The sequence below is a fragment of the Acipenser ruthenus genome, chromosome 52, assembly GCF_902713425.1.
Source record: "Acipenser ruthenus chromosome 52, fAciRut3.2 maternal haplotype, whole genome shotgun sequence".
Taxonomy (NCBI): Eukaryota; Metazoa; Chordata; class Actinopteri; order Acipenseriformes; family Acipenseridae; genus Acipenser; species Acipenser ruthenus.
Window position 1 is genome coordinate 2,342,728 of NC_081240.1, and position 14,545 is coordinate 2,357,272.

General features: G+C 38.3%; 1 protein-coding gene across 2 annotated transcripts; it reads left to right on the top strand.

The window, feature by feature from the left end:
• The first annotated feature begins 924 nt into the window (after positions 1–924).
• On the top strand, positions 925–9,248 carry LOC117433030 (tripartite motif-containing protein 16-like protein). Of its 2 annotated transcripts, XM_059016152.1 has the most exons (7): positions 925–1,572; positions 5,178–5,273; positions 5,529–5,762; positions 5,917–6,076; positions 6,374–6,430; positions 7,249–7,314; positions 7,938–9,245. In XM_059016152.1, the coding sequence occupies exons 1-7, from the start codon at positions 985–987 to the stop codon at positions 8,465–8,467; spliced, it is 1,731 nt and encodes a 576-aa protein (XP_058872135.1). In that variant the 5' UTR covers positions 925–984; the 3' UTR covers positions 8,468–9,245. The 2 variants fall into 2 exon arrangements, with proteins under 2 accessions (XP_058872135.1, XP_058872136.1); XM_059016153.1 differs by lacking the exon at positions 6,374–6,430 and having other exon boundaries at positions 7,938–9,248.
• The last annotated feature ends 5,297 nt before the right edge of the window (positions 9,249–14,545 follow it).

The window sequence follows — 14,545 nt, forward strand, 5'->3', positions numbered from 1 at the left end:
GAGTGAAAATAAAGAAGTGTGGAAAACAAAACGAGCAACAGCAAAACAAGGGGCTTGGGAGAATGATGTTCTGATGATGAGAGGCAAGACCTTGTTTGAAAATAATGACAAAATAGTACACAGATTTGAAAAGTAAGGCCCTGGATTATAGGCTTTGTTTGAGTGTTCTTTATAAAATGGTTTTAACACATGAAATTATTATTATTATTATTATTATTATTATTATTATTATTATTATTATTATTATTATTATTATTATTATTATTATTATTATATTTTTACGTACAATTACCCATTTATACAGCAGTATGGAGTAGTGGTTAACGCTCTGGACTCTTGACCGGAGGGTCATGTGTTCAATCCCAGATGGGGGACACTGCTGCTGTATTATTATTATTATTATTATTATTTATTAGCAGATGCCCTTATCCAGGGCGGCTTACAATTATAGACCAGTGTTACAAGATATCACATTATTTTTACATACAATTACATAATTTTTTACATACAATTTTTTTGTTTTTTTACTGGAGCAATCTAGGTAAAGTACCTTGCTCAAGGGTACAGCAGCAGTGTCCCTGGGCTTGAAGCCACAACCCTCCTGTCAAGAGTCCAGAGCCCTCACCACTACTCCACAAAATCAGCACTGTAATAAATTAATATTAAGTTTGAACTCCACCAAACTCACTTCCCTTGTGAACAACTGAGGATACAGACCCACACAGAAGTGAAGGTCTAGTGCCGTCAAATGCATACCATAGCTATAAAAGGGTTACTGTGACATTCTCAAATTTCTATCCAATTCCCAACTCTCTTCTCTCTGCCCCTCTCACACTGATTCAGCAGTTTCTGCTCAGCCTGCTTGTCTAAATCTGGCTTCAGTCACAAATCCCGCCTCTTAGAGCGTCACACAATTCCAGGAAATCAGCACAGTGAAGTTTTGTTTCTTGTGAAATCGTCAGTCTCTGTCTCATTGCAGCAGAAATGGCAGAAGCTAATGTTCTGGTAGGAGAGGACCAGATTAGCTGTCCAGTGTGTCTGGAGATATTGAAGGACCCGGTCACTACAACATGTGGACACAGTTACTGTATGGAGTGTATTAAGAACTGCTGGGATCAGACTGATCATACGGGTGTCTACAGCTGCCCCCAGTGCAGAAAGACCTTTACCCCAAGGCCTGTTCTGAGCAGAAACATAATTCTTGCTGACATTGTGGAGAAATTAAAGAAGACAGGACTCAATCCTCCTCCTGCTCAAAGTTATGCTGGACCTGGAGATGTGCCATGTGATTTCTGCACTGGGAGAAAGTTCAAAGCTGTGAAATCCTGTTTGACGTGCCTGGCCTCTTACTGTGAAACACACGTCAAGTCACACTATGAGGGGGCTGCTTTCAAGAGGCACAAACTGATCAATGCAATTGGAAATCTGGAGCAGAAGCTTTGTGCTGAACACCAGAAGGTTTTGGAGGTCTTTTGTAGAACTGATCAGACGTGTATTTGCTTGCTGTGTACAGACGAAGAACACAAGAGCCATGATACAGTCTCAGCTGAGACAGAAAGGAGTGGGAAACAGGTAAGGGTTTGAACCATTTCCTTGTAGCTATCCTAGAAGATAAGAATTCCCAGGGATATTTAACATGTGTGTTTACTAGGTTATACAGTTTCACATTAGATAATTTTTTAATTTGCTATTAAGAGCTACTTAAAGAGCCCTAGTTTTTTAATTGCTCTTTCTAAACTATGATGTACTAAAATGTATTTCAGGGTGTAACAGGGTGTTGTTATGGGTGTGGGTATCGCTGATTGACAGGAGAGACACAGGAGGTTTTTTTGATACGAAATACAAAACATTCAAAACAAAACACTGCTCTAAAACAACTAGAAAATAAAAGTTGACCAAACAAGAAAGGAGGTCCCGCTCCAGGAACAGTCTCCCTGACACCTCCTCTCTAGACTTGGGTGAGATTAAAATCCCCTAAACTTTTTCCCTATTCCTTTTAGTGCTAGCGATCCCGGTTAACTCACACAGTGATCCTAGATACATTTTTCCTCTTGTGTTTGTCTCACCCTGGTTAACACACGCAGCCGTGAGGATCCTACAGCAACACTCTCCTTCCCAGACAGTCTGTAACCCTGCTTGTAGAACCAAGAAACTGGATTTTCAGCCCCTTTCTAAAGACAGGGCTAATTGATAACCATTAATCAATTAACAAATGGCCATATTCCACACCTGGATTTGAATATGACCTGCCATATCTAGCACACACTTAATTTGCAAAACCATTATTTACAATCAAACAAAAGCACACTATTTACATGTGCAGGGCCTCAGCCCTACCTAGCAGCATAAGAAAAAATGTTGTTCAGCTATTTTATGGTACATTTTGTTGTTTAAAATTTGTATAATTTACAGTATATTCCTAGTTTTATTTATGTATCTTGCAACTTAATAAAAATCTTATATCAGTTTCATTGTTTAAGATATTATAGTTTAATTGGTACTGTTTGAAAAAAAAAAAAAAAAAATCCCAGCAAAGTCAAGCACCTAATTTAAAAAAGAGATATAAAAGACCAATATACAAGATTAATAGGACATACAATATACAAGATTAATATGATATTCAATATACAAGATTAATATGATATACAATATACAAGATTAATATGATATACAATATACAAGATTAATATGACATACAATATACAAGATTAATATGACATACAATATACAAGATTAATATGACATACAATATACACAGGGCTTCTGTTTCTCTGTGTTTATTAATTTCATTAAACCAAGAGATCCTTGCTTGGAAAACTGGTGCAGCAGCCGGAGGACGGAGCGACCTTCACCCAGTGCTGCCTCTATGATGCAGGGCCTCTTTAATATATTGTAACAATGATTGCAGCTCAGGGATAGTAATATTTTCTTAATCAACTAATCACACTTTAAACAAGACTTTAATAATTGTGTTTTGATATATAGTAAACAAAACCCATACCTTTAAAAGTGACACATACGCATCTATCTGCACTGGCAGAGCTGCTGTGCCCGTGCCTTTAAAAGTGACACATACACATCTATCTGCACTGGCAGAGCTGCTGTGCCCGTGCCTTTAAAAGTGACACATACGCATCTATCTGCACTGGCAGAGCTGCTGTGCCCGTGCCTTTAAAAGTGACACATACGCATCTATCTGCACTGGCAGAGCTGCTGTGCCCGTGCCTTTAAAAGTGACACATACACATCTATCTGCACTGGCAGAGCTGCTGTGCCCGTGCCATGCCGTTCTTGCCACTCTGCCCACAGTGAGAGGTGTGTTTTTGGGAGGCTTGCTTGTACACTTAAAATGTTTGATCTTTCAATAAATTACCACCATCTAGCTTAGAATAATTGTTTTTATTAGTAAAGTGTTAATCTTTTTGTAGGCATATATATATATATATATATATATAATTTTTTTTTTAATTATGAATGCTCAAAGTAAGTAGAGGGCGTGTAACAGGGCGAGCAGCCCTGTACAGGATTTGTTTATTTTAGAACAGGGTTTCCCCGTTATTTTGTTTTGTTATTTATGTATTTGTGACGGCGTAGCCATTTGTTTGTTCTTATTTAGTAGCGTGGATGGGAAGCCCCGTCCACACAGGATTTAGAAAACTCGTGCATAAGGTGGCCATCTCCTGAATGAATTAGGTGATTTCATTTGTTGCTAATCAGGAGATGGTCACCTGTATAAAAAGCCTGCAGCTCTCCAGCTTGTGGTGGGTGTACGAGAGGAGCGTATAGTGTGGAGAGAAACAAAACAAAACAAAACAAAACAAAACGTGATTTAAAAAGATTCCAGGAACAGTGACAGCAACTGCCCAGCCTGACCTGGGATCGTATTATTTTGTGTTTGTGATTATTTGTGAGCACAGTTTCTTTTTGTTAAAATATTTTATTTATTTTTGTTATTTGAAAATAAAACGGCGCGCCGCGTCATATACTTTAAACTGCAGTCCCTGATGTCAGTTTCCCTTCCTGCTTCTGCCGTGATGTCACGGCCCAGCCACCCTGTCACAGGGCGTAACTCAAATTCAAGATGGCTGCCAGGCAGAAAAAGTAGCTGAATTTGGTGTGTTAAAACACATTTTTACACGATTAAAACAGATGTTTAAGTTAGTTAAAAACTACATTTTATAATATATTTTGAATTTTTTTGTTGAAAACTTTGTTCGACCACCCTACAAGTACCTTCTTTCCTTTGCTGTCTTCCACAATGAAATCCTTCTGGTCACGGACGTATTCTTCTGGTGTTTTTGTGTGTCTAGGCATTTATTAAATTTCACCACAATTTGCAAATTTTGTTTTAAATTCCATGAGTTTGTAAACCCTCCCTGTCAAACCAAAGCTTTAAATCCTGCGAGCAAGAACAACCCTCCAATTCTAATTGGAGTCTAATTTCTATAAATCTAAATCTTGCAAACGTGTACAATCCTGCAATAGAAATGCAGGAATGTGCTGCCACTCAATATACAGTAATCAGAACGAATCAATGATAGATACAAGTCAGGAAGGAGGGACATTTCCAGCCTGCACTGGGAAAGGTTGTTTTTTGTAGATTGTTTTTTTTCAATGGGAAAGGGGTTAAGTTAGTGTGAATTAAATAACCATTTCCAGTGTACCGATTTCATTTTTTTGTATCGGGGGGAATTTATCTGTGTTTATCATCACAAAATGGAAACCAGAAGCCCTAAATATACATTAAGGAGAAAGTTGCTTCAGTTGCCTAACTGCTTGACTAAACAAATATGTAACACATGTTAGATCAACCATCATTCACTGTTACTGGTATGAAACTATACCATCTAGTGGACAGCTACTGTGGATCAAGTGTCTTTTTGTGTTGCTGGCAGCTGTGCACTAGATGGTGCTGTATCTTACTACTATACACACATTTTGTCTGATCTAGCCTGTGCTACAGATGTCTATGGCGTGGAACTGGAAATGAAAAGCAAAGTATATTCCAGAACCACTCAGAATTATGCAATTATACATTGTAAAGAGGTAAAATATATTTGAATTAAAATTGTTCTGACATTTTCAATAGCATACTTAAACAGTCTTGTGTTGGGTGTGACAGGATATCACTCAATGCCCCATCAGAAATGTCACTGTGTCACTCTGTTTCTACACAGAAGCAGCTGGGAGAGACACAGACAGAAATACAACAGAGAATCCAGGAGAGACTGAAAGAAACTGAAGAGCTGAAACAGACTGTAGATTCACTGAAAGTGAGTATTGACAAGGTGTAGTTATTATTATTATTATTATTATTATTATTATTATTATTATTATTATTATTAGTAGTAGTAGTAGTAGTAGTAGTAGTAGTAGTAGTAGTAGTAGTAGTAGTATTAGTAGTAGTATTATTATTATTATTATTATCAGATGGACTGGAACACATCTACAGAAGTTTACTGTCTATGCCTGGTGTGTTTTTGATATCAATTCTAACCATGTCTCCTCTACTGTGTTCTTTCACTCAGACATCTGCATGCATAGAAATAAAGAAAAGTGAGAAGATCTTCACTGAGCTGATCCGATCCATTGAGAAGATCCACACTGAGGTTATTGAGCTGATTGGAGCTAACGAGAAGGCTGCAGTGAATCAGGCTGAAGGACTCATGAAGAAACTGGAGCAGGAGATTGCTGAGCTAAGGAGGAGAAACGCTGAACTGAAACAGCTTTCAGAGACAGAGGATCACATCCATTTCCTACAGGTAACATCACTGCTTGTTAGAAAATCTCAAGTCCATAACTGGGACGGTTTCAGACAGACCTCTCCAATTGAATGAATCCTTGCTTTTCCCCAGGAATGTTTTGGGCCCCATTCTGTTTCACTGAAAACTCCTTTTCTCCACTTTCCTGTTGTAGAATTTCCAGTCTCTCTGTGCCCCTCCTGAAGCTGGAGACTTACCCAAAGTTACTGTCAATACAGACATCTCTTTTGGGGCTGTGAGGAAAGCTGTATCTGAACTTAAAGGTCATATTGAGGACTTCTGCAAGCGGGAATTAGTCAAAATAACCAAAACAGGTTGGTTTGAAATATATTCCTTTGGTAGATATCATTTACAGTGACATCTCGACTGTTGATAGCAGGAAGGAAGAGAGTTTCTAAAGATAGCACACGAGAAAACAACACAATAGCATTCAAACAGAGAGAAAGGGATTCAAACATTAAACAACACATTCATTCCATATAGGATAATAACTTGTAGTCCTGCACTTTCTAATCAAAGATGTATAGGAATTGGAGGTCTGGTCATGTTTGTATTCCAAATCCTCTACAGTAAAGTCTTTGGTTTAAAACGGTTTTCTGTATTTTATTTAGTGAATGAAACTGCAGTTTATACCCTGGGGTCTAAGAGCAGTGTCAGATGCTTAAAAGGTAAGGCTTTTCTTCCAGTAAAACATTGTCAACCCAGGGGACTTTTTTGACCTGAAAAAAGAAAAAAGGACCAGGGGTCACAAATAGAGATTAGATAAAGGGGCATTCAGAACAGAAAATAGGAGGCACTTTTTTACACAGAGAATTGTGAGGGTCTAGAACCAACTCCCCAGTAATGTGATTGAAGCTGACACCCTGGGATCCTTCAAGAAGCTGCTTGATGAGATTCTGGGATCAATAAGCTACTAACAACCAAACGAGCAAGATCGGCTGAATGGCCTCCTCTCATTTGTAAACTTTCTTATGTTCTTATTATTTGTTTTATTTTTTGTTCAAGGTGACTTACAGAGACTAGGGTGTGTGAACTATGCATCAGCTGCAGAGTCACTTACAATTACATCTCACCCGAAAGACGGAGCACAAGGAGGTTACATGACTTGCTCAGGGTCACACAATGAGTCAGTGGCTGAGGTGGGATTTGAACCGGGGACCTCCTGGTTACAAGCCCTTTTCTTTAACCACTAGACCACACAGCCTCCTTATGTTCTTATGTTCTTATCTCCAGAGACATTCTCCCTTTTTGGAAGGACCTAACACCTCAGTAAAAGAGTGGCTGGAGATGTATTAGATTAGTTCTTGTGTGAACGATTCCTGATGAGGGTGGAGTTAGCAGGGTCCTTTGCTACACTTATTAACTGAACAGATGGAGTTTGTCTTTAAAAATTAACAGCATGGCAGATTGCTATTTGGAATCTTGTGTGTGTTGTGTATTAATCCAAATGTTTCAATTCTATGTTTCCCAATTTTTTTCTACCAAGTGAATGATGTTGCAGTTTATAGTCTGCAGGCTCCAGAGCCAAGGAACAGAGATGAGTTTTTAAAATGTAAGTCTGTTTTCACTGAAACATTTGATTGAAAGATGTGTCACTCCATTGTGAGAAGAGCTAACACTACAGAACATAGAGGGGTGGAGCTTGAGGGCAGCAGTTATTAATATTTAATAGTAATCGTGAACCCATTAATCTACACTCCTTTCCAATAAGTATTGGGACAGATATATAAATGCAGAATATTTTAAAATGAACAGCATCATTGCTTTGTTCATTGATTCCCAGCTGCAAAATGAATTCACACAAACTACCCAGAATAATACAAATAATCCTATTACCCCCAATGCCCTTTTACTGTTTTTAAGTTGTAGCAGGGAGGGGGAGCATGGAGGAGGGAGTATACAGGAGGGAGCAGAGAGGAGCATGAAGGAGGGAGTAGAGGAGGGAGCAGGGAGGAGCATGAAGGAGGGAGCATGGAGGAGGGAGCATGGAGGAGGGAGTATGGAGGAGGGAGCAGGGAGGAGCATGGAGGAGGGAGTATGGAGGAGGGAGCAGGGAGGAGCATGGAGGAGGGAACAGGGACTGTTAAAGCAGGGAGGACATAAGATGGAGCAGACAATGACTGTTGATTTTCTCAATGATTTAATTTTCTAACCTGTGCTCTTCTCTTCAATCAGATTCCTGTCTGCTCACACTAGACCCCAACACAGCTCATAAAGTGCTCTGTCTGTCTGAAGGGAACAGAAAGGTGACATGGAGTGGAGAGGCCCAGCCATATCCTGATCACCCATCAAGATTTGACAGCCGGGCCCAAGTGCTTTGCAGAGAGGGCTTGTCTGGGACTTGCTGTTACTGGGAGATTGAGTGCAGTGGACAATGGACTGATATAGGAGTCACATATAAAGGAATCAGCAGGAAAGGAGGTTGTCTTTCTTGTATCCTTGGACGCAATGACAAGTCCTGGAGTTTGGATTGCTCTGATTCCAGTTACACTGCCTGGCACAATAACAAGAAAATTGCAATAACTGCCCTCTACTCCCCCAAAATAGGAGTGTATCTGGACTTTAATGCCGGCACTCTGTCATTTTATGGAGTCTCTGACACAATGACCCTCCTGCACAGATTCCAAACCACATTCACTGAGCCGCTCTATCCTGGGTTTAGGCTTTATCCTTATTCCACTGTAACAATCTGCCAGCTGAACTAGACTGTTTTGTGTTGTAAGAAACCCTTTGTATTGAACTCCCTGTCTGTCCTCTCCACTCCTCGGGTGAAGGGAATGTTCAATCTGATATTCTCCATGTGTAAAATCAAGCACTCAATCTGGAAGATCTATACAGTGTCTGAAATTGTTGTTAAACATTTTTAAACAGCCTGGAATATACAAGCAGCACATTACCCGGTATTGTTTCAAGACAACTTCAGACCCAAACCTATGAAATTTCATAAAGCCTATTAATCAATATCATATAATATGTACATTATTATCAACACTAGGCAACATGCTTTTGAAAACAATCACTAAACGTGAAACTATATTGTCAGTATCTTCTATAATATCTTTCAGCTACATTGTATAACGAGAATAACCATACAATCTCAAAAAGCATATTGAACAATATTATATGTACTTCAGTAACCACATAACATACTAAAATAAAAGTCTATTTTGAACCCATATACATGTATTTGGAAACAATCACTAAACGTGAAACTATATTGGCACTATTGAGTCACCCGGCTCCGGGTCTAGGTTTCAATCCAGTATGTTGTGTTTCCTTGCACCACACATTGACTGCTCTGCTAAAGCTATCTGATGGGCTTAGTAATTGCCCAACATTAACAACACATGGATGGTATTGGCTATCTGCATGTAATACATGTAAGACAAAAAATAAATAATAAGAAAAAACTATATTTGTGTTGGTTCTGTGCTGTTTAAATTAATGATTTCACTCTTATAACCGTCTCTTCTCTAACCATCCTCTTCTCTTCAATCAGATTCTTGTCAGTTCACACTGGACCCCAACACAGCGCATAGAGAGCTTCAATTGATCACTTTATGGACAGCACTGCCACCTTGAGGCAGAAAACAAATAACCTTGGTGACAGAACACAGTCCCTAACCGTACCTGAACCACAACCCTTTTCATACGATAAAACAAGACAAAACAGAGGCACTGATGTTTCAAGAATACAAAAGGTTGCGTCCGAGAGCTTTTCACTTTGTGTTAAATCATTCTAAAGGAGGTACATCCAGTTATTGACTTGACTGATGTATGCATATTTTAAGGTTCTGTGCCAGTAGTCACAGACGACATTGGTTTTGTTTGTATTTTCTTTGCTGATCTGTCTTTAAATTATTATATTTGAAATATTTTTTTTAAAAAGCAAAAATGGCACAATGGTGACATATCTATAAGCATCAGATGCACGTAACAGTGTTCATGAAAGTTTTATGCACAAACAACCATCACTTGTCCGAGACATACAGCGTTGTAAACAAGTCAAACTTTGATATCGTTATCTTTTAACCATTAATAAATGAATCTGTATGCTTTTTGCCAGTCCTGTTGCCCAGGTGAGATCAACAATACATGCATAAAATAGATGTTCAGGTAGCTTTTCACAAACTGAAAACACACTAAACCTTCCAGTATGTGAGAGGCGGTTTGTTCTCTGCCGGTAAAGCTAAAATGTTCTTGGGTTTTTTGTCAAGGATGGTAAAAAGCAACCCATTCAATTTATTTATAGTGAACAAAAATGAGCATTTCCTTTCCATGGTAAAGGTGCCATGAGGGTTTACAACACAGGAGCTCCGTAGACATTTAGTAAACAAAAAAAAGAACAATCAAACAAATAGTTACCAGCCACTATTTCTCCCTTCACAGTCTTTCATACCTTGGCTATTTAACACTTTACAGAGTTTTCCCACTACAGGTTGTGTAGCCTGAACATATAGAGCTACGTCCCCTCCAGGCTAGCTTCACCTTGGACTGAAACAATTGCTCTCTCCATCCCATCACATCACCACCACCATCTTCTGTTGTGCACAGCACTTCAGTCCAGGGGGTGCTGCCGCACCCCCAGCACCCCTAGTTCCAGCACCCCTGCAACATGGCAACTTATTTAACAAATCCACACTTTCAAATACAAACTAGTGGAAAATGCGTTCATACTAGAGCAAGTCATAAATACACAGCCAACATTGCTCTCTGTATGTTTCAAATACTGAATTTCAAGTAGATGAATAGTATTTTGACAGCGCCTGCACTGCACCGTACATTAGTAGACTACCACGGACGCACTTTGGTTCAGTGTACAGTATCATAGAGTCTGTAGTGTAGTGTAGTATAACGCAATCCTGAATATACAGACGTGCTCAAATTTGTTGGTACCCCTCCACAAAAAACGAAGAATGCACAATTTTCTCTGAAATAACTTGAAACTGACAAAAGTAATTGGCATCCACCATTGTTTATTCCATATTTAATAGAAATCAGACTTTGCTTTTGATTTTTTATTCAACATAATATTGTAAATAATAAAACAAATGAAAATGGCATGGACAAAAATGATGGGACCGCTAACCTAATATTTTGTTACACAACCTTTAGAGGCAACCACTGCAATCAAACTTTTTCTGTAGCTCTCAATGAGACTTCTGCACCTGTTAACAGGTAGTTTGGCCCACTCTTCCTGAGCAAACTGCTCCAGCTGTCTCAGGTTTGATGGGTGCCTTCTTCAGACTGCAAGTTTCAGCTCTTTCCATAGATATTCGATAGGATTCAGATCAGGACTCATAGAAGGCCACTTCAGAATAGTCCAATGTTTTGTTCTTATCCATTCTTGGGTGCTTTTAGCTGTGTGTTTTGGGTCATTATCCTGTTGGAGGACCCATGACCTGCGACTGAGACAGAGCTTTCTGACACTGGGCAGTACGTTTCGCTCCAGAATGCCTTGATAGTCTTGAGATTTTATTGTGCCCTGCACAGATTCAAGGCACCCTGTGCCAGGCGCAGCAAAGCAGCCCCAAAACATAACCGAGCCTCCTCCATGTTTCACTGTAGGTATGGTGTTCTTTTCTTTGAAAGCTTCATTTTTTCATCTGTGAACATAGAGCTGATGTGACTTGCCAAAAAGCTCCAGTTTTGACTCATCTGTCCAAATGACATTCTCCCAGAAGGATTGTGGCTTGTCAATATGCATTTTAGCAAATTCCAGTCTGGCTTTTTTATGTTTTTCTGTCAAAAGTGGAGTCCTCATGGGTCTTCTTCCATGGAGCCCACTTTCGCTCAAAAAGCGACGGATGGTGCGATCAGAAACTGACGTACCTTCACCTTGGAGTTCAGCTTGTATCTCTTTGGCAGTTATCCTTGGTTCTTTTTCTACCATTCGCACTATCCTTCTGTTCAATCTGGGGTCGATTTTCCTCTTGCGGCCGAGCCCAGGGAGGTTGGCTACAGTTCCATGGACCTTAAACTTCTTAATAATATTTGCAACTGTTGTCACAGGAACATCAAGCTGCTTGGAGATGGTCTTGTAGCCTTTACCTTTACCATGCTTGTCTATTATTTTCTTTCTGATCTCCTCAGACAACTCTCTCCTTTGCTTTCTCTGGTCCATGTTCAGTGTGGTGCACACAATGATACCAAACACCACAGTGACTACTTTTCTCCATTTAAATAGGCTGAATGACTGATTACAAGATTGGAGACATGTGTGATACTAATTAAAGAAACTAATTAGTTTGAAATATCACTATAATCCAATTATTTATTATCTTTTCTAAGGGGTACCAACAAATGTATCCAGGCCATTTTAGAATATCTTTGTAGAATAAACAATAATTCATCTCTTTTCACAGCTTCTTTGCTTTATTCTATGACATACCAAAGGCATGCAAGTATACATGATAAAATAGCTTTTAATTTCATCACTTTTCAGGAGGAATGAAGCATTATTTCAATGAGCTGTAAGGGTACCAACAAATTTGAGCACGTCTGTATATATATATATATATATATTTATGTGGTTGTGGGTTCGAACACAAATGGTCCTGTGCAGGGCTGAGGGCTGGCGCTGTTACTTGTTTTTGTTTTATTTTTTAATGTTTGGTATTGATTGACCAGAAAATGTTCTGACTATTCACATCTCTCAACTGGCCCCAAAGAAAATAGCTTAAACATTTCAAACACAAATAAAACGTTATTACATACACTAACAGGCTGATTTTGAGAAAGCACATTTTTAGAGAGAAAATAGAAGTCACAATTATGATTTATTTCTTAACAGACGCCCTTATCCAGGGCGACTTACAGTTGTTACAAGATATCACATTATACATTATACAGATATCACATTATTTTTACATACAATTACCCATTTATACAGTTGGGTTTTTACTGGAGCAATCTAGGTAAAGTACCTTGCTCAAGGGTACAACAGCAGTGTCCTCCACTGGGGATTAAACCCACAACCCTCCGGTCAAGAGTCCAGAGCCCTAACCACTACTCCACACTTGCATTTTCAATGTAAGTTTTTTTTTTTGTTTGCCACTTATTATACGTGTCGATTTTCAACAGGGGCGGGTTCATTTCTCCTACTCGCAACGCCCTTTGCGACTCCTGTTAATGACTGATTCAATTGAAACGACAATTGATTCACAAGCCAGTTGGTCACATTTCAATAGTCTGGACGTCCATTTAACAGGAAAACAACAAGGCAGCACAAATGTCGTCACAACAATGGGAATAAAATAAAGGAAAAATACACCCAAGTTGAGATGTTCTTTTTGGCCAAAGTTCCTGAGCCACTGCTAAATTTAAAATACGGAAGGATATAACCATAAAAAGGTAAAATAAAGAAGTTCAAAAAATAATCCTGGATCTAACGCACAGAACGGCTGTTGTGATCCACACCCTAGTGTCTGTAAGTCACTTTGGATATAAGCGTCTGCTAAATGACTTAATAATAATAATAATAATAATAATAATAATAATAATAATAATAATAATAATAATAATAATAATACAGCGTGCCTATAGTCTCTGATGCAATATTAATAGTTATATTATTTACATGCAATATCTGAATGTTTATGTATGTTTGTGAAAAATAATAATAATACAAAATGTTAAACATTAATATGCGTTTGTTACATATGTTTTTGAATGGTCATATGTTAATTATGTATTTAATATATTATTAAATTAGCCAGACTCCACTTATAAGCCCCTGTTCAAATTTTCTGAACAAGGCACTGTTCTTCACAATAAATGAGTCGTGGCATGAGCCAAGGTACTTGACAACTAAATACCACTGAGTATCATATAAAACTTGCACAGTTAAAAATGATTATATTTTCATTCCTTGAATCTGGAGATACTGCAACATGTGTGCAACCTATTACACCTAGCATGTTTGGGAAGACAAACAACTGATAATATCTGTGTTTGGTTCCATTTTGTTCCACGTCCACAATAGGAAATAGTATATACCCTTGCCCTACAGATATCACATTATTTTTACATACAATTACCCATTTATACAGTTGAGTTTTTACTGGAGCAATCTAGGTAAAATACCTTGCTCAAAGGTACAGCAGCAGTTTCCCCCACCTGGGATTGAACCCACGACCCTCCGGTCAAGAGTCCAGAGCCCTAAACACTACTCCATTACGATGATGATGATGATGATGATGATGATGATGATGATGATGATGATGAAAGTAAAGATCAATTATCACACAGGATGAACCATCATCGAGAGGGCACTCTATTAGAAAATTATGTTTTACCATTGTTTTCTTTTAAAAAAAAAAAATAATAAAAAAACACCTTTAAACCTAAATTTACCTTGAGGGTACCTTTCCGCTGAGTAAAGACATTCTAAGAAAATAGTCCCAAACATTTTTTTTTTTAAAACAAATAACAAGGATGACATACATATAAGAGAAAAATGTGCTCATTTTTTCTTTTTTTTAAACGATTGGACAGAAATACACCCAAACTTACTCCCATAATTTCCTTACATTAAGAAGTACTAGTTGTTTTTCATGCATTTGATCTGCCAAGTTAGTAGAAACAATTGGGGCAGCCTTGACCCCCACAGCTTTGACAGCTGTAACTTGGCGCGTGGAACTACTGTTCCTCTCAATATTTCTTACTTGATAAACAGTAAATGCTACATTTTAGAATATTTCGTTTCTTTTTTGTCCACCTTGTCAAGACTAAAGATTGTTAGGGAAATGTTATAAAAAAAATAATAAGAATTACATTTGAAG